Below are 21448 nucleotides of genomic sequence, written 5' to 3'. Positions count from 1 at the left end.
TTCTAAAATTTTTGCTGTTCCAGATTGGTATAAGATTAATAATAAATATAGCGGAGAATTTTTCTTCTGTTCTAGGCGTATGTGAGCATAGACTTGCCAATTGTCTTGTAAAACATGTTTCAATATTAGGTGTAAATTTAAAAAAATGTTCATTAAGTATTTATTTATATATATGGCTGTTATCGAATTTTATTTTCAGCGTTTCATAAAGCGACCATGCTTGATTCTGCTTGCATAAATCAACTCTTTCGCTCTTGTAGAAAATTACCTATTATACATACTGGATTATTTCACAACGACAGCGGCCATCTAACTGGCTATAACCAGCTAATAATTAATGTCTATTGAATATTTTCATAACATAACATTTACCACGGCGTAAGCAATCGCGTATCAATCATTTCACTCTGAGATGTTAACTGAGGAGTGAGGACGGTGACATACTCGCGCTGTGAAACAATGTTGTTTTTCTACTTCTATGGTACAACATGATACTGTACTGATTTAGCGGTTTTTTTTTTTATTTCAGTGGTGGGAGTGACCTGTAGTAATGTTGCATCGTTTTCTATTTAAAAGTGCTTATTGCACTGGTTCGTTTTTTTTTCGCATTGAGTAGTTTCTTCTTGCAATATAAATAATTTGGAGCGGGCAATTTTGCATCAGGCCGTTTGACGGCATGATTTGAAATTCCGTCGCGAGGCATAGCAATACAATAGTAATGTAATGGACAATTATTACGCCGAGCGATTGAAATATGATATTATTATTGTGTGCCCTCTCTCTTCGGTTTTCACTTTCACTGGTTTGCAATGTATTATCTGCGCGAGCTCGTGTCTCTGTTTTTCTCTCTTTCGCAATTGAAACGAAGTTTTACCTAAAACGGCCGTTTTGAAATGAAAATGATACAAGCGAGATAAGGAATGTCTTCATCCATTCCACGGTGACATCGAATCACGTTTTGAAACTTACTCACTGGAAAGGCCTTATCTTAAATATATCATTCAGTAACTATTGAATAATAACGTGTGAATAAGTGAAAATAAAATTTAATAACTCCTGACGCCATCTGCAATCATGTTAGTACAAGTAGATTTATTTAGGAAAAAAAAACACAAAAAATACACAGAATACCCATAATTTTATCCGGCGGAACCATTTCGCAGAATACCATTTGGGAAACGCAGGTTGAACTGCCCTTAGTGATAGGTGGGGTGGTGTCAAACACCCTGGCATATGGGCCCGGTTCAGGATATGGGGGCCATGTACCTACTCGTAATTAGGTACTGAAGTTATATCAAATTCCTTGGTAGTCTAATTTGGGAAAGGAAATTATTTTTCATTCGATTTGATTTCGTATTCCTCCGGCAGTGTTGCCAACCGTACTATAAGTAATATTGATTCTGCGAAAAATGTAAAATACCACAATGTTACGCGAAATATTCCAAAATACTATATTAGGATTCCCGACGAAAAGTGTTGCTATACTATAGTTTTTTTAGCATATGTACTGATTTCTCTGTTATGTATATGTTATGAATACATTTTGAGTACTTTTTTATGTAGATACTTATATTCTGACGCAAGAGATACAAATTCGTGATAACGATAAGGTCGATAAGGTTAGATACGAAGTGGATTTTTACGTCATTAAACTCAATATAGTCATACCGTCGTGTATAAATAAATGATGAACTCCTGGGAACTACGCTCTTTGCGTGCAATAATGTAAAAAAACGTAATTTTTAATTTCACATTAAGAAAAAAACTCGTTGACCTTTTATCCGAGAAATGAATTAGTATTAAGATTTTTGCGACATTGTTTTTTCTTAATAATAAATTGTTGGCAGATTCCTAAATAATTATTGTCATAATATCATACCTAATTACGTAAATATTTATTTTATTTAAAAATATTTATGTCAAGTAGGTATTTCTGTGAAGACACGTATTTCGGATACGTCCATGATAAAATATCGACATACGATCTATTCAGCGCTCGAAATGGAAAAGTTTACGAACCGGAGCGCTCGAAAATTTTCTGAGGATTTTAACATGGTTATCAAATTTATAAAGATAACTGTGCTAGATTTTTTGTTATATGCCATATCTAGCTCAGACTGTCAAATTATTTTGTCCACGAGACGGAGCGATAGCTTTACAGATTTCACGAACCGGAACGGCGCTCCGGTGCGTTCCGGTCCATTTCGAGCCCTGGATCTATTGCATATCATCGAACCACACAAATTATTTTTTATAAGTAATACATCGGTATTCAGATGGTAGAAGGGCCATCTGCATTTTTTTCTATTTTCAAGTTTTCTTCGACAGAAGTTGATGTTTAATGTGGAAAAGGGACACATCTGTCAGTGCATTATAAACCAAATGCCACACACCATGCAAAGACAATCTAGTAAAAACCGTACCTACCTTAAAATATCTTAATTTAAAATTTAAATGTTCATTTTAACAATGGCAAAATTTATATTTTTACTACCAATCGGAACAAGAAAAAAAAATACGCATTTGAAGCAATTGAAAAAACATTTTGATGGCAAAAGAGCCCATCTGCCTTATAATATCGAATATCTCAGTTAAAACGAATATGATTTTTCTCAAACTAAACAAACAATAGATATACTCAAATATTTTGTTTCCTAGACTAAATTAAAATCTTATTATTGCTCTCCTCAACATTCTCGAAATTGACTGATGGGCTCTTCTGCTATCTGACTACCGACATATTTATTAATATATTATTATGGTAATTAATACACGTCCTTATATTGTATTATGAATATTTAAAAAAAATGCATGATTTAAATGTGTATTCCAGTGGTTGATTTTCAGGAAAATGGCCACCAGTCACAGCAAAGAATAATTTTATTTTCTTTACAACTTTTTTGACAGTATGAGACATGGGAAAATACGACTGCAGCGTTGAAATTTATTAGCGTTATTAGGCACGGATTTTCAATCAATATTTTCACTCTTTTCAAAAAAAGAACATGGATAGTTTCGCTTGGAGATATCTCCTCACAAGTTGTTCCAGTAAAAACCGCTTTCATTTAAGGACACCCGATCGATTACCCTAATTTATATCACAGCCGAGTCAATAAAATTCTAGGTCGAGCCTCCACATTTTCAAACGACCGAATAAAAATAAAATCTCGATGCGTTATTTAAAAACGGCCTCCCCCGGCCATTCTAAAATAATGCAGGCGTCATGTTTTGAATCCGCAACGTTCCATTCCATAATGATATATTTATATGAGAGGAAATTGCACCAAACTAATTTTTATCATAATAATCTATGGCTCACGTGGATTTTAAATTGATTTTTCCAAAACAATTGAACACTTCAACAGTTAATCCAACAAGTTTTTGATAATTCATATCTTATCTACCCGAGATTATAGTAAATATTGACCTAAGAAATATTTAATTATCTCTCACAATTTTATTGTCATCGTGGAATAGGTATGTTTTTATCTATTCTTTTAATCTACCTTCTATTTCAAGTCGGTATTTAAATAATAATTCATATTTTATTGAACATATATAATTTTGAAAACATTTCTGAGAAAATATATTATCTATAAAACCAATAGAATTTTTTTTTTGAAAAAAAAGTAAGGAATCGAACCTGCATCTCTCGGATATCGCGCCCACGCACATAGACCACTATGCTAAAGGAGTCATACTTAATTGCGACAAATTTTAACTAATGGCTTTTAATATTCACTGAAGCGCTTGAAAAAATCTTGGAGTGATCCAGGAGGTATATTAAGTTACATACCAACCAACACTAACAATAGCATCCACATATTCGACGTGTTGCAGTCCATGGTCATTTGTTTCTCTCAAGACGTAGTGGAGGTGCCCTCCAATAACCCCCATTGCATGGCCCCCACAAGGGGGTGGGCTGACAGGGCTCTAGCCTGGGGGCCCGGGTTTACGGGGGGCCCAGCGTGGCAGATCGACCAGCCAAGTGAAATAAACACCACATCACAAAATTGCACTAATAGTAAAGAATTGTCGCCTGTGGCGTTGTTTCACTTCAAGCATATTAACATTTAATTATGTGATTGTGCGATGCAATTTTTGACTATTAATTGTCGATATTAGACAAGCCCATAATTATATTGTGCATAACAACATAAAAGTGGGTGTATTAAAAATACAAAATATCGCTAAAAATACCCTTAATTTGACCTCGAACACCATTTGAAATATATGCAACTGTAGATCGTCACACTGCCTTGAACCTTAGAGATAGGTAGGGGGCCCGCCAAAGATCCTAGCCTGGGGGCCATGCCCCATTGACTTGGCCACTTCAGCGTGTCGACGCTCTTCTTCTGCTTTGCCTTCAACAACGTCCACAATGAGAATTTTTTTTAAAGTTGCTGAACGCGTCTTATAATATTATATTGTTGATTGTCGTTCCTGTATTGCGACTTGCGAGTATGATAGCTTGATTCATTATGTGCTCTACTGAAGAAAATTAACAGTCACATTCTACCAAAGGCATCAATTATTGTCTTGTGTATTTTTGCTTCCAGGGTCGACAACTCAACACCGTACAAAAATATGAAGAACACAATTATTTGTCAAGCATCTATCATTTTCATGGCAATTGAAATTCTTCGATCTTTTTATATAGTGGTGAGACGTGTCATCGCATTTTTTTTTGACAATCTTAATTTAGCACAGTATTATTATCTATCGTTGGTTATGAGAATTTAAATAGAACGTTTTCAAATTTATTTCTACCCATAATGACATACAAACCTTCCTGTTATTTGCATTCTTTATTTACATCGACATGAAAATTTATATGAAGCTCCCCCATTTCTGTGACTGATCTGTTGCGTTAGGCACAAATTCAAAATTCGTTCGAATTTCTATTTTCGTGTTGGTAACACTTTTCCTCTGTTTCCTTATGTTTGTTGCCTTTTATTGCCAATCACGTCGACAATATTTTTAATAATAAATTTTTATATTTATACGCCTCGTTCTGAAATAAAATTTTGATTTTCTTACATCGCGACGGCAGAATATTGTGGGATATCACGTGCGCCATGTTCGTTCTGTTCGAGACCCAATTCGGCGAGCGATATTATTATTCATCATTATACCCTCACAATAATGGGGATTTTCATGCAATGTTGCCTCGATTTTGCGGTCTATTTAGCATATTATTATTTTATTGCCTATTCCCGAAAATATTTTGCCAATTTCGTAAAATAGGATCACAAATATGAATGCGTACAACAAAATTACTATGGCAATACCAATACATACTAAACTTATATCAGAAATCATTTTTAACGAATTATTTTTGGAATATACAATATCATAGAATCATAGATAATATCTCTATACTCATATACTGTGTTTTTTGTGTTGTCTCTGCTAGTAACATCAGTTTATATCAGGCATACTTTTATATCTTATCTCTTTCATATTAATGAGTCACTGATAAAAATAGTCATAAAATCTTTTTCAAGTATCTACTTATTGTTTTAATATTTCATATTATCTTCAAGCCTTTTTACACAATGGCGGAGGAAGGGTGAAAGAGTTATCTATAAATTAGATTGTGTTTGGTTGCCATTCACCTTTTAGTAGGTATTGTATTTATTGCGTTCAACACATTATTATCATTGTATTGATGCACTAGACACAATTTCAAGAAAACCATGTGATTAGTATATTATTATGATCATCATCATCATGTTCATTCTTATGGATTGAAATGTGTCATAAAATATATGCATTGTTTTAATTGTTATTGTTTTTATGAGTTGCATTGTGTCCCTTTTTATGAACACACAATGTGGTTAGCTTGGTGTTACCCCAGGCTTTAAATATTTTCTCTGACCATATTGCAGTTCTGCTGTGATTCATATAATAAAGTTATTCATCGCACCGAACTAAAGTAATTGGAATTTAGAATTGTGACTTGTTTTACACGTAAACTTATATTAGGGCTCGAAATGGATCGGAGCGCACCGGAGAGCTGTTCCGTTTCGTAAAATCGATAAAATTAACGCTCCGTCTCGTGGAAAAATAATTTGACCTTCTGAGCTAGATAGGCCATAATATAACTACATATGGGGATAAACAACTCAACCCGTGTCAAGCATAGTAATCGGAGATATTAAATATCCATTTCCCGTTTTGTCCAATTATTGAAAACTCAGTAAATAGCTTACTGCAGTTATAATTTCTGCGATATTCATTTTTCCACATAGTCAGCTATGTCCGATGACGCAAACTCCATGTGGTAGCTGACTCAATTATAATAATTATTTCCTAAATATTCTTTTCAAGATATTATTTTGATTGTGAGTACGTCAATAAATAGCGGATCGTAATCCATTGGACATGTCACTCGAATATAAGTTCCCGGTCTGTTAGTATCTCAGTCTCTGTATCGCTCTGCCAACATCTTATTCTACCGAGATTCGGACCTCGGAACAATATAATAAGTATTGTAACATAACTACTGTAACATACTCTTGTATCGACTGTTTACGCTGCAAATAAAACTCGCTCCTCCATCCATCGGAGCAACCATCAAATCTCAGTGGTGATCGACATAACAAAATAATGAACACACTTATTTTTATAACATACACATACAATTTGATAACTAGGTACATATGTTAATATCTTCAGAAAATTGTTGAGCGCTCCGGTACGTAAACTTTTCCATTTCCAGAGCTGAGTTATATAATATCTAAATAGATAATTATGAAAATAACAATGTAATATTGTTGGGTGTTTTTATTTATTTTGCTTAACTTACGAAAGGGTTAACTGTGATCACTTTTTGACATTTATGATCAGTAAAGTCAGGTAAATCATCATTAATAGAGTCACGCTTGACCAACGCTAATACGGTATCCAGATTTACTTTGAAAATCAGTCGTCGATTCTCGCAACCTTAATCGCGAAATTGCGTTCAGCGATGAGACTCATTTTTGGCTTAACGGGTTCTTTAGAAGCAAAATTGCCGCATATGTAGTGAGACTAATCCATAAGAAACCCTACAGACTCAATTACATCCACAAAAATTCGGTTTACACGCTGGTGGCATCTTCGGACTTTATTTCTTCAAAAATGAGGCCGGAGCTCGCGCAATGGTCATCGGAGATGTGTGACATTGATCAGGACGAGATGTGGTTTCAACAGGATGGCGTTACGTGCCAAACGGCGACCGCAACCATCGACTTATTGAAATCAAAATTTGGCGATAAGTTGATTTCGAGAAATGGACCTCTCAATTGCGTTCTTCAATGTCGTGCGATTTGACGCCTCTGGATTATTTCCTGTGGGACTACGTTTTTGTTTTACGCTGATAAACCAGCATAAATTGACGCCTTGTAAGCCAACATTGTTGGTGTTATTCGTGATATACGGTCAGCAGTGCTTGAAAAATGGTCCAACACAGGAGTCTAGAATGCACTATGCGGCTTTGCAAAGTGCCATGATTCGTGATGTACAGCCCAGGTATTTAAAGCTTTCGACCCTCTCGACGAAGTCCACTGATTCGAAGGAAATTTGGATTAATAAATTCATTTTCTATTTTATGACTTGAAAAATTAGTTGTAGGTTTGTAGGACAATTGAGGCTTTTACCAGATTATTCCTGAGACCTGGTAAAACCTGGAAAGAAGGGATTTATTACGATTAGGTATCCCTTTTTTTCCAACGTGTGGCCCTCTATTGTGTATGACCTCTGTGAATATTTCGTAGATTACTTGGTGACCACAACATAATTTTTCTTACGCAGACGTTTGGCTGTTTAATTAATATAATATTCATTTAAAATTTTTAATGTAAATATATCTAATATTAACTACAAAAAATTTTCACTTCCCTTTTCACTGTGGCATGTTTTAGTTCTTATCTCTAATTAAGCGGCATTTGCCAAATATTTGTATAGCGCTTGTATTCCATTCACTTCTAAAATATGAAACCATTACAATCGTAATTTATAATAGTAAAGAATAAAATTTACTCACACATATGTATACCGTTAAATTACATGATTTTAAAATACATACCATGATAAGGTTTTAAATTCTACGAAATATTACATTAATTTTCATTTTTGATAATATTTGAATGCCAGAGTAACTGAGGAGAATTAAATTTATCAATTTTCATTGAAAACACTACACCATCATCAGGCCTAAAAATTGTCATGTTGTGTTTATGTTACGCCACCCCATCAAAAGTTTGTTTATTTTCATACCATAGAGCAGGGTTGGTGAACCTTTTTACGTAGGTACGCATGCCAAAATTCTCATCAACCAGTGTGTATTTGCCATTGGTGAGTGTGCATAGTGCCTGAAGATGCCGAAATTCGCCGAAAAAAATTACTCAAATTGATTAGTACAAAACTTCAATCAATTAGAATTTAATATTCTGTACGTTAGCGTACTGAAACATGGCAACTTCAAAAGCAACCATCTTTGCCAGTGTTTTCACATTTCAGTATTATATTTAATATATGACATGCAATTTTTTGTTATTGTTCATCTAAATATTCTGAATAATGATACGTCGGTATGTTTGGCAGCTTATTTATATACAATAATATTAACATGGTTTCTCCCTGCATAGCAGTTAATATATTATTATGTATTATAAAGTCAATGCTTTGGTTCGGTAGGAGTCGGACATGTTTCGTATTCGAAATGGTCAATGTAAGAAGTAGGTATGTAATGATTAATGAATAACACTATCCTTCATAACAATATATAACAGTACATTTAAAAATTAAATGACCATAATTATATATGAAGTTTTCTACAAATGTATCTACATTACGAAATGATAACTATTTTTTTTTATGCTCCACGTACCTATATGGAGAAGGCTTTCTTCATAGTCCTTTGTAGGTATAAACGTTTTCAGTTAGTAATTATTATTTTTATTTCTTTTCAGGGTACGAAGCTATGGATCATCATGGAGTACCTGGGCGGGGGGTCGGCACTAGATCTGATGAAAGCAGGTAGCTTCGAGGAGATGCACATCGCCGTCATTCTCCGTGAGGTGCTGCGAGGCCTTGACTACCTGCACTCCGAGAGGAAACTGCATCGAGATATCAAAGCAGCTAATGTCTTGCTTAGTGAGATGGGCGATGTGAAGCTTGCTGACTTTGGTACGATCATTGAACAAAAAATATTCTATTTGGTCGATAGATTGTCACGGTGTGTTTTTCCATCTAATAAAACACTACCGATGCCATAAGAAAGGATACTGAAGAAATTTAAGGTTAAAACTGTTTTTCGGCAGGTATTTACGAGATAAACTGTTGGTGAAGTCCAAATAAGTATACAGTCGAACTCGGTAATTACGATCACGGATATAGCGAGATCTCGGATGTAACGAGGAAACATTCGTTGATATTTTAGTTTATGATTTTCTCCATAAATTTATTCACTTTTATAACGAGCTACTTATCGGTTATACCGAGCTAAAATATCATCAAAATTTTTCTTAAAACTGTAAATGTGTCGTTCGTTTAAAAACATTTCGACCCTAAGTAATAAAATCCGACCAGACAGGATGCCGCCGGCATTGGATTACGTTTATACACTAGTTAAGTGTCTAAGTACCTACCTAATTGGTGTTTTCGCCGACAATATTGAAAAAGTATACACGCATATGGTTGAAATTGCATGTAAAAAATCCAAGGTTTGTGAAGTCAGTAGGTACCTACCAGCATTCATTACAATAAACAACTTAGTTTATGAATGCCATGCTTATTTCGGGGAAAAATTCTAATTGTGTATTTTTGTATGAATTCCGACTTTTTGTGTTATGTGACCGCTCATTTAAAAATACCTATTCTCTGATATAGCGAGTAATGCTTATAACGAGCAAATTCAGTCGGTCCATCTTCCTCGTAATAACCAAGTTCGACCGTATTGTTAGACTTTGCAGAAGATGAAAAGTGGGTGAGTGCACAGGAGAACACATATCAGTTGTGTCGCTAGATTTCAAAATCAAAATCAGCAGATCAAGTCCATAATGGATGAATAGGAGAAAAACAGCTTTTTTGTTTTCTTAAGTACATAGTCACGAGGGTGAAAGTTTATATTATTTCGATTATAGAATATTTAAAATTAATAAGTTCCATATTTCGATAATGCAGAAATGTTTGAAAGCAGTAGGTATTCAGCAATTCACAAAAAAGTCAAAAATACCTAAAGGTGGACTTGGCTGATTTTGAAATCTAGCAACACAGTTATAACATTAACAATGTCAGCAAGGGGTATTTTTTACACTTGGAAAAAGACATGTGGCAAAAAAGGAAATAATCCAATATCTGATCTTGCATCTCTGGTCGATCGTTACTAACACAGTAAACTCTCACTCATTTTAAACTTTGGTTTTTAACCTTTCCGTTACGATCCTAAAAAATTCCGTCCGTTCCGGTGATGTCACCTTCGGTTACCGTTCGAGATTGACAATATTTCTGTAGATAAGAGGGAAATTTATTAGAAAAGTATTTACTGGATAATGATAACGATTTTCAAAATAGTAGCATTTTATTTAGATCAGTGGTTCTTAACCTTGTTGGAGGTACTGACCCCCACCAGTTTCATATGCGCATTCACCGAACCCTTCTTAATTGGAAAAATAAAATATGATTTTTTTCAAATTCAAAACATAGGTATATATTTTACTGGTGCACAAAATGAACCGTGCATCAACATCACTGTGTTCAAAGAACAAAACCATTAAAACATGATTTTCACACAAAAACAAAAACATAATAATGAATATTTACTGCAAACAGTGTGACTTCTGCTGTTGCCTTTCAGAGACCAGTTCAGAAATGCGCGGCTTCACCTTGGCAAGTGCCACTCTCATGTCATTTTCGCAACAAAGTCTGTTCATTTTCTTCGTTTTTATGTCCAGCATCCTCGAAAAGGATTGCTCGCAAAGATATGTTGTAACAAACGGTATGAAAATCTCCAGAGCTTTCTTAGCAATAACAGGGTACGTTACCGTTTGTTGACATCAAAACGTTGAGAGCGTTGTTGTTCTGAAGACTTGCTGTTGAACCTGACTCTGCTGATTTTCAATGATTTCATAGAGGTATTCATCATTGACATCTGTTGTCTCAACACTAAACGTGAACGGTTGTCTCACCCATGCTGGATATGACTCTCTTGTAGGGAAGTATCCGTTGAGAGACTTTGCAAGCTCATCTAAGTGCGTGGCAATTGCTTGCTTCAGTTCCTGCTGTGATCACCTGCAGCCAATGATGGCCAAGCGGGGCGTGTCATCACGAATCATATGAGTCGGGTGTGTCTTGACCTCACCGAACCCCTGAGACTGACTCACCGAACCCCTGGGGTTCGATCGAACCCAGGTTAAGGACCACTGATTTAGATGTAATGATAATTCTAGGAAGTGCATATTATCTGAAATATGTCACCTAAAGTAACATTACAACAATATCAAGTCTAAGACGAGATGATTGAAAAATATAAATAATAAACATTGGCCATGTTGCTAAAAAGCCAAAATACTGTTAACTTAATTAACACTTAACCGGATTCCTCAAAGTTATAATCAGATTATTTGTTCACTTTTTAACAAAACTAATATATTGGATATTTTTTTTACATTTTCTTGGATCTTCCAGGCCAAGTAAACGGAAAAATGATTTAGTTAATAAAAATCGATTTTCATTATTAACAGTATCTCTGATGGTAATCGTGTCTGGCAATTTGTATGTATGCAGTTTGCTGTATTACACTTCACCGTGAGCTGCTGTATCAGAAAATTGGTTCAGTATTGAGATAAATTTCATGTTTTAATAAAACACTTAAGAATACGTAATAAAAACCAACGGATTACAAAAAACAGAAGAAATAGGTGGGTAACTAAATTATAAATACAATTGTATTGTATAAAATTCTGAAAGATTCACAAGTAGTTTTAATGCGTAGGTGCTCGTAAGTATTAAGTTGTACCTATTAAATATCTGATAAACGCATCGAACGCACGAACAATGCATATTTTTTTTATCTCAATGCTATACGGCCATCTCTTTTCGAACTGCAATACGGCGGAATGTAATATGAACAATTTATTTTTATAAAAGATGGTACGGTTATCATAATTTTCTGTATCACCTCTGCTTATAAGACTTTTAGAATTAAAATAAATGAAATATAGTGTAAGGTGAGAAAAGATTGAATAATATAACAAAATGAAGAATTTTGTCCGGGGCTGCCTTGTGGGCAGCAGAACGACCGCTCAGACCGCCGTGATTATGGGAGTGTTTTATTTATTTAAAACATTGTGTAATTTTAATATGTCAATATGACATTTAGATTAAACAGTTAGGTACAGCAAGTTATAATAAAAATACAAAACAATTAATCTTGGAATAAAAAATTGATCAATAAAATTTAAAAAACAAAATACACAGTGCATCTCTAATAATGTCTACGTCTCTAGGGAGTGCATTGACTAATCGTGCAGCCCTCGTTATTGGTCCATGATAAGCCTGATACCAAGAAACAGTTTTGAAGCATAAGCAAGAAGTAATCCTATTTTATTTCTGCGTTTTTGTAGGTGTTTATTTTTTTGTGATCAACGTGGAAAGATTATATTTTTCTTTCTTTTTCACATGTCCTAATGAAAAGTCATCGTATTTTAATTACCCAGAAATAATATTAGATTAAAATGAGAGGAAGGGACGTCAAATATTTCTTGAAGAGCTATTATAGCCTGGGCCTGATTTTGTCAAAATTGTGTTAAAAATGACAGCAATGAATAATAACTACTCTTTGGTACATATAATAGATAGGTTAAGTATATTGTTCTTTATGTAATATTTTTGTAGTTGATACAAAAACGAGATAAAACAACTTAAAATTCATAAATTTTCCCTATTTTAACTAAATATGGATACCATCAAACGGGGTTTTTCTGCCTAGTTTTTCTACGGCGTGTTGTTAATTTGTATTTTCTGATTTTTTTTTGTACTACGTATCCATTGTTATGTGGTTTTTATAGTTATATACTTAACTGCAATTATTAAAAATAGTTAATATTATTTATCTACATTCTAATAAAAACAAATATGTAGGCGTAATTACACAGTCTCGGGGTTATTCCGCCTACTTTAAAAAAATCCGTCTAAGTCATAATCACTGTTACGAGGAAACAGCAATGTAGTAGAATAATACTCATAACACGTGCTGCAAACATGTTAAATACCATAACCCGTCTACATTCTTCTATTTTGTGTGTTTTTGCATCGTCAAAATTTTCTAGGCGGAATCACCCTTGTTTCACTGACACGTGCATACATTTTGTAGATTTGACTTAGGGTTTTGCAAAAAATATAATTAATTATTTTTTGTACATATAAACTATGTTCATAATATTATGATATGTTCGAACAAATTAACGTTCATATTTATTAGGTAAGAATATAATGTATGAAACTATTGTTTTTTATGCTTATTTTTGTTTTCTTGAAAGAAATATAACAAAAAGTATCTTTGTAACTGAATACAAAAACTGATTTAATGAATACTCTTACATCTAATGACAAAATAGATACCAATTCAATTATTATGCTTATATGTATTTTTATATTTTAGTACTTTTTACATAATTTTATTAGACACCAATATCAATTTCATCATGCTTCTATCAAATTGGTTTATTAACGAACAAATAATAATAATCGTGTTGTAATACCTATTTTGGCGTTCTACTAATAAATAATAGGACAATAAAAAATAATACTATTAAAAAGTGTTTTGACGACCCTACCCCAGGCGGAATAACCCCAAAACTTCACGACGCTCTTCGGTACAATTCCGCCTGGCGTATTTTAAGTCTTTAAAATTCAATTTATTTAAATATAACTATGCATTCTAATTGCTAACATATAATGGAATGGAGAGTAAAAATATCAATATCGTACCTTTTGTATTTCTGGTAGATAAATGATGATTTTTCGACAGTTGACGGAACTGCATATGTACACACCATTTACAAAACTCAAGTTTTATATTAACTAATGTAAAGTTATAGATGTTTAAAATGTACAATATGACTAACTGACAATAAAGTAATATTTTGTCTACCCAAGTGTAAAAATAAGATATTTTTTACTAGGCAGAATTATACTTGGAAGGCGGAATAACCCCATTTGACGGTAGTGTTTTATGATCACTTCATCAAAAATTTAAATAAATTAACCGAAGACATAAGTAATATTAAAATTTCATACACATTGGGTCACATCTTTAATAAATTTTATGCAATCTGTTAACTAACAGTGTGTGATAATGGAATTATTAATAATAAATTCTTTACTTAAATTTTCATTATTAAAATTTCAGGCGTTGCGGGCCAATTGACAAACACAACGAGTAAGAGAAACACGTTCGTTGGTACGCCGTTCTGGATGGCGCCTGAGGTGATCAAGCAGTCATGCTACGACTCAAAAGCCGACATTTGGTCTCTCGGTATCACGGCCATCGAGCTAGCGAAAGGAGAGCCCCCCAACTCCGAACTTCATCCCATGAGAGTTCTTTTTCTCATCCCCAAGAACAATCCGCCACAGCTCACAGGAAACTACTCTAAACAGTTTAAGGAGTTTGTCGAAGCTTGCCTTAATAAGGATCCTGAAAATGTAATTTATATATACATATATCGTCACCGTAGATGCCAAGGGACACAGTCCACAAAATCATAATGCTGAGAAACAGGCACTCAAAGATTTTATGTGACAAAAAAAAAGTAACATTTATTTATTGAACTTTTTTGTTTTTAAAGATATAAGAGTGAAACTTTCAACATAGTGTATACTTTGTGGTATTATCTTTTTATTATTTTTTACAAATAACTAAAAAAAATAGTATCTTAGAAGTTATGTGTGTTATATCTCTTGACCACTGAATATTGAAATGTACAAAAAATATAGTCAAAAGAGTTTTGTGGCTTAAATCCATTGATCGCTGCATCTTTGATGATTTTAAAATGCTTTTGTGTACTTTACTCATTTTCGCCAAATTTGTGGCTTGGCTCCCTTGACATCTACGGCGACGATATATATGTTCTTGACCATGTAATATTATGTATATGCAGCGCTATTTTTAAAAAACAAAGGTGCCGGATCTCACTTCTTGCCAAACTTCTTACCTACTTAAGAAAATTATATTCAAATATCATTTAAAGCAACTTTTCCTATGCCACAAAGTCGATAGACAGACGAATTAGTCTATGGCCGAATGTCTTCCACTGAGTAACCACCGATCAACGTATTTTGAAGGATCGAAAAGTGTCAAAGGTGGGCCGATGAGTTTGATGAACAAATGTGTCGCAACTGTTTTGGTCTTCAACGAAGATCTTATTGGGGTAATAATTAGATTCATTTGCGAAAATTCGCATTCGCATACACTTGAAGAAATGGTAATAGAATTCAATGCATATATCAAACGTGATATTTTGTTCAGGATATGTGTTTTCATATGAGATAATTCAGGAAAATTAACTTGTTCTGTGTAAGCACGAACATTGTTTCGTCTAATTGCGTTTGAAACATTAAAAATACCGTGAAAAAAGGTGCCGGAATGCCGTTCCACCGTGTTACATGACAAAAAAAGCCCTATGTATATGGATTGTCAGGGAAACTTACTCTTTTCAATTGCCGTCAGCTTTATCGCAATAATGTGTGTAGTCTTGGTCTGTCTTTTGTAGGCATTGGCAAATTTCATCAATCGCCCTAATTCTTTGCTATCCGGAATTGTATTCTGCCATCAATTTATTATAGTGTAACCTCACAACATCAGAAAGATCATCAAAGCTCAGAGTTGGGATTTGATTTTGAGGACTGGTGTGGTAAATGATAACAAATATACAGTTGAGAAATTATCTGCGGATTCGTTATATCACAATTTTGGGAAACTGGGAATTGTAGAAAGGGGAAATTATCCACCAAATTTAATTTTTAATGTGGATGAGACGGGACTCTATTGGAAACGAATGCCAACACGTATTTTTATTTCTATAAAGAAGATTTAAAGCATCCGAGGATTGTCTAACTCTTTTTCACTCAACTCATTGAAGAAACTGATGAAGGTGATAGAGATGCCATGCGGGTTTGGTGGAAACAGTAATTTAATATTATGAAAGCTATCAGAAACATTGACGAAACGTGGAATGAAGTCACCCAGTTGTGTATGAAGGGTGTTTGGAAAAGGTTGTTCAGTGAAATTATTGAAGTTCACTGCAATTATGAAAATTATATTCAAAATATCATCGAAGAGATTAGTCTTACAGCCATATCTGGAGGCATCGAAGGTGTTAGTGTAGATGATATTCAGACTTTGTTAAAGTCACACGGCAAACTAATGAAGAGCACCAGGAAATGGACTGCCATACGTCCCTAGAAAATGACGACTCCGAACCTGTTCCCGTGCGAAAGTTAAGTGTTAAAATCATTGAAAAGGCCCCTTTTCTTCACAATCAATGCATGGAGTTGTTAGAAGAGAACGACGAAGATTTCGAGCGAGTGTGTGCTGTAAAACGTGGCTGTAATGCATTACTTGAAAGTATATAATTGCAAATTTTGCACAATAAACGTAGAGAGGCCAAACAAGGGAATCTCCCCCCCCCGTTGATCACGAAAATTCGCATATCGCGACTATGTCCAGAACGTGTCCCCCACGATGAATGAACAGGGAGGTTACCTGTATATTAATTTTATTTTGAAGATTTTTACTTCAACAGGTACTTAATTACGGAAGAAAAGGGGGTGCCTGGAAGGAAGTTTACATATTTCTGCTAGCCTACACAGCAAAGAAAATTCCGGGGATTGCATTTCAAAATGATTCATTTTAAAATACAACTTCTATATGGCAGTAGTCGTTTAACTGTGGCCAGGTAGAAAAAAAACCTCATGTTGACCGCTGTTAGAATGCAAGTTTTCGTTGTTCAGGCATACTATTTCAGTCTGGCGGGTGGAAAATATGAAATTTACAAAAGTGTTTGGGTCAAATTATCCCAATTATAACAATGCATAGGTTTATAAGCCTTACCAAGGGTATTATTATGACGGTAACAAAACCTACACCGCATGCATTTTGATTCAATCTGCAAACTTGATTAACCCAAAACTAATAAATCGGACTTGTTAGAACAATAAATTAAAATGAAGATATATTTTTTCATCTTTGTGATCTTACTTAAATGATCGCTTGCTCCACTGAGGTCACAGTACATATTATTATATGTGATTTATTCAAACCCTGGATGTTGTTTAACTATTACTATACTACTCAATGTAAAATGAAAATGAATGTAAATTTTCAAACTTACGATTTTGCAAATTCGTCTACTACACGCTGCAATTTAATTGGATTTATTTAGTTTGGCTTTCTCACAAAGATATCTTCTTCATAGTGTCAGTTCTTCAATGCTTACAGCCGCACTCCAGAAGTTGGCCAAGGCATTGACATTTTCCTCAGCTTGTAGGAAGGATCTCATTAAAATTGCATTTTTACCTGTGACCATGTAAACATGCCCAAACAAATTGAGTCTGCTGCGATGTGCGAATCAAGACTAGTAACTGGACAAAATATGACATTCGAATGACATTTTCAAAATGGCATCCTGTGGTAGTTCGTAGTTCTATTTTTGGCCATTCTACAGATAAGTTTGTAGGTCTGTACCCTACACATACATATATGAATTTACTGATAACAAGAAAATGCATATGTAAACACGTATTACCGTGCAAAGCATTTTGACGTTTACATTTTTTCACAACCAGTCAAATAGCACCATAAAATAAACAACAATGTGTCTCACCTACGCTTGAAGAATGAGCTTGACGAGACAGTCAGCACCTTTATGTGTAGACAGTTGTATTTTTGTGATAGTTGAATTTAGACACTATTGGTGCCAGTAAATCTATGCACGTGTACAGGTGCTATTAGGCTATTTAGGATTTTTCATTTCAGTAATTATAATATGCATGAATGTACCTACAATGTTTTGGTAAACTCTTTCAGAGACCCACCGCAAAGGAGTTACTTAAGTTTCCATTTGTACGAAAGGCGAAAAAGAATTCATATCTAATGGATTTGATAGACAGATACAAGAAATGGAAATCACAACGGAGTGAGGAGAGCGAAACCGAATCAGAGAATTCAGATTCGTAAGTATTCATTACCTTTAGTTTTATTTCCCTTATTTTAAAAATAAATATTCACATCATTGTCTAGTCTCGTGATCATTTACCTTTGATTTGAACTTGTGATACAGTCGAACTTGGTTATTACGAGGAAGATGGGACCGACTGAATTTGCTTATTATAAGCATATGAGCGTTACTCGTTATATCAGAATACCAATTCACGAATGAAACACTATGACCGGTCGCGCAACGTAAGCGCAAGCCTACTTCAACGAAGTATATTAAAAGTCAACCGGTAGTGTCGACTGCAGTATGCAATTGAAGTATACATGCTTTGGCGGTAGAGGCGCTAACAACTCTCCGTTTGACATATTATTAAACGTCAGAAATTCGTATGTAGTATTGAAGAGGCTGTTAATCTATTTTTTTCTATCTTTAACATAACTATTACCGCTGAAAGTATTATTTTGTGTTTAAATTCTCATTTAAATATTTATTGTGATTTTGTAATACAGAAACACACATGTTTGTTTGCAAAATATACCGGAAATTCTGTGTTGTAATATTGTTATATTGGAGACGTAACTAGCTTGTTTTAAGATTAATTGGCTACGTACTTCAACAATGAATGGTTTAATTATGCAACGTTAACGGTAAGTACCGATTAAATATGAAGTCATTACCAAAGTGGATAAAAATGTTATTTAATTTCCATGAAACTGACATGAGTTCCGTCATGACATGTTTACTTTCTATCTTACTCTAACGCATGGACATGAGGTATAAGCATGCTGAATGCTTTCTCACTCGCACTTATGTATCATCTATCCATTACATTCGAAGCTCTATACACACAATATCTCCTGTAAAACTAAAAATTTTACGTGCTTCAGTTGAAGCGGTTCGGTGACGTGTTTTGGAGTGCTTCATTCGGGGATTGGCCTCCAGGGAATAGGTATTTTTAAATGAGCGGTCACATAAAACAAAAAGTGGCAATTCAAACAAAAATACACAATTAGAATTTATTTACACATCCGTTACACACATTTTACATTTTTCTGTAAATCCACTTTTCTTATTAAATCAATTGATTCTTGTTTCATTGTTTTCACTCTCATTGTTCTTAAATTTCCCCTCAAAGCACTCAACCCATTAAAAGACTCTAGGGTGGTCTCAGTGCCCTGTGCAAAAAATTAGACTAGCTCGTCCAATGTATCATGAGCTCTGGAGATCGTCATTACTGATTTGGATTTCTCAATTTGACATTCACTGGCCACACCATCATCATCACTGTCATCGTCTTTGTTGAGTACAACTTCAATTTCGATTTTATAAAACAATTGGATATTGTAGTCTGAGTAACATTATTCTATGCATCATTAAGTAAAATTATGGGTTTAAAATTATTGAGAGGCTTTGTAGTGTCTTTCACTCCGTCAGACTATCATGTTGGCAACCTCTCTCCTTCATATCAACCCACGATGTATATTTTAATAAAATCTATAAACATTATATTTTCATACATAATTTGACAACACTAGAAAAAAGTGTTTTTAAATAATATATTATGCTCAATAAAAGAATGTTAAATTAAAAAATTGTATATTAAAAAAACATTGTTTTGAAATTCGGTGTTTAAATTTCGAAAAAAAATCGTTTGTTTTTGATGTGCAACTGAAATAGCTATTTAAAAAAATGACCTGTAGAATTTAATATAATAATTTATATTATCATTTTGTGTTTATAATTATTATTTGTCATATTAGAACATCTTGGTTGAGGTTAATTTAGCGTTGATATCTTTGTATTTACACTCTTAGGTAATTTTCGCAACTTTTTTCAATATCTGGCTGGCAATACATTAGCAATGTTGATTCCGTGACATGAATTCTTTTGTTTCTAATGCACCTTTGTCTTCATTTGTAAATAGTTAACCAAAAACTGTTGGTATTATTTCAGCGAGGAATCAAATAGACAAGACAGTGACTTGGATGAGCCGTGGATAATGACTGTGAAAGGGTTGCACGGTGCCAAGACAGCTTTGTTGATGGCTGCCGCCACTTTAGAAGAGAGACCGATCTTGCTTTCCTCTTCAATCCCTCCCTCCACACCTCCTCCGCCTGCTCCACTCGTACAGCACTCCAACTCTAACGCCAATTCCAATTCTAACGCCTCAGCTAACGCCAATACGAACGCTAACGCTCATCCTAAGAAGCAAAATGGAGCGCCTGGACGCCCCTGGCAGGCCGACCACCATCCTGCCCCGAACCATAAATATCAACAACATGTATCCGCCAACAATACACATGAAAAGATAACGGTAATTATTTGGACCATTTTGAATAGTTTCATGACAAACAACCAAGTACTTTAATTTGTCTGTACATTCGGTGTTTACATATTTATAAAAGAAATGACTCCTCCAATATACAAAAGCACACAATCAATCAAATACTGATTTTTATAAAACCCAAAGGATCTATATTAATACCATGTTTATGGTAATAAATTTATAAATAGAAAACATATTGATATCATGATATTAATACTTTTTATGTGTGGTACAGCAAAATCTGCAGTAGAGTAAATCTGGCTGATTTATAATAAAAAAGCATCACAAGTGAACTCGAAAAGCGAAAAATATAAATAAAAAATCGTCCCGAGTGGGCCCAAACCATCGACCTTTCGGTTGACAACCGTTCGCTTTGCCTATTATACTACATAGGCTGCGGTAGAAAGGACAATTATTTTCAAATTCATATTTGACAATAAAAAAAACACAATTTTATCACACAATTTTTAAAAATAAATATTGTTTTTTGTAACTTAGGCTATCTAATAGGTAAAATTATAGAGAGATTATATGGTTACATACTCACAAAACCAAGTGTTTAATTTATGTTGCATTTTATGTTTCTCTTTCCAGTCATCTCCGCCATCTGCGCTTCCTCTTAACGATAGAAATAAAGAACAGAGAGATCGAGACAGCGAGAGAGAAAGAGATAGGGACAGGGAAAGGGAGAGGGAGCGGGAGCGGGAAAGGGAGAGGGAAAGAGAGAGGGAGAGGGAAAGGGAAAGAGAAAGAGAACGCGAAAGAGAGAGAGATAGGGATGATAGGAAAAATGAACCGAATCACGACAAAAGAATTAGTAAAGAGGTCAGTAATCTTTTTGATATTTATTTTATTATAGAATATATCGAAGTCAGAGAAGGATAAAATAATAGAGTGGTTGGTATAAGTATGGTGTCTG

At 34.2% G+C, this 21448-nt stretch overlaps 1 protein-coding gene across 2 annotated transcripts in view; it reads left to right on the top strand.

Moving 5' to 3' along the window:
- Nucleotides 1–21448, top strand: part of GckIII (Germinal centre kinase III) — a 97386-nt gene that overhangs the window by 73233 nt on the left and 2705 nt on the right. For both annotated transcript variants that reach the window (XM_085955350.1, XM_085955349.1), the window contains exons 3-7: nt 8958–9174; nt 14399–14691; nt 18074–18219; nt 20157–20517; nt 21124–21354. In XM_085955350.1, the coding sequence (XP_085811476.1) occupies nt 8958–9174; nt 14399–14691; nt 18074–18219; nt 20157–20517; nt 21124–21354 (1248 nt within the window). The remainder of the gene's footprint in view (nt 1–8957; nt 9175–14398; nt 14692–18073; nt 18220–20156; nt 20518–21123; nt 21355–21448) is intronic.

Source organism: Rhyacophila brunnea, unplaced genomic scaffold (genome assembly GCF_057557595.1).
Source record: "Rhyacophila brunnea isolate RB1 unplaced genomic scaffold, BYU_Rbru_1.0 scaffold_5, whole genome shotgun sequence".
Lineage (NCBI taxonomy): Eukaryota > Metazoa > Arthropoda > Insecta > Trichoptera > Rhyacophilidae > Rhyacophila > Rhyacophila brunnea.
Note: the sequence above shows the minus strand (reverse complement) of the source record. Positions and strands in the feature narration are given on the sequence as shown.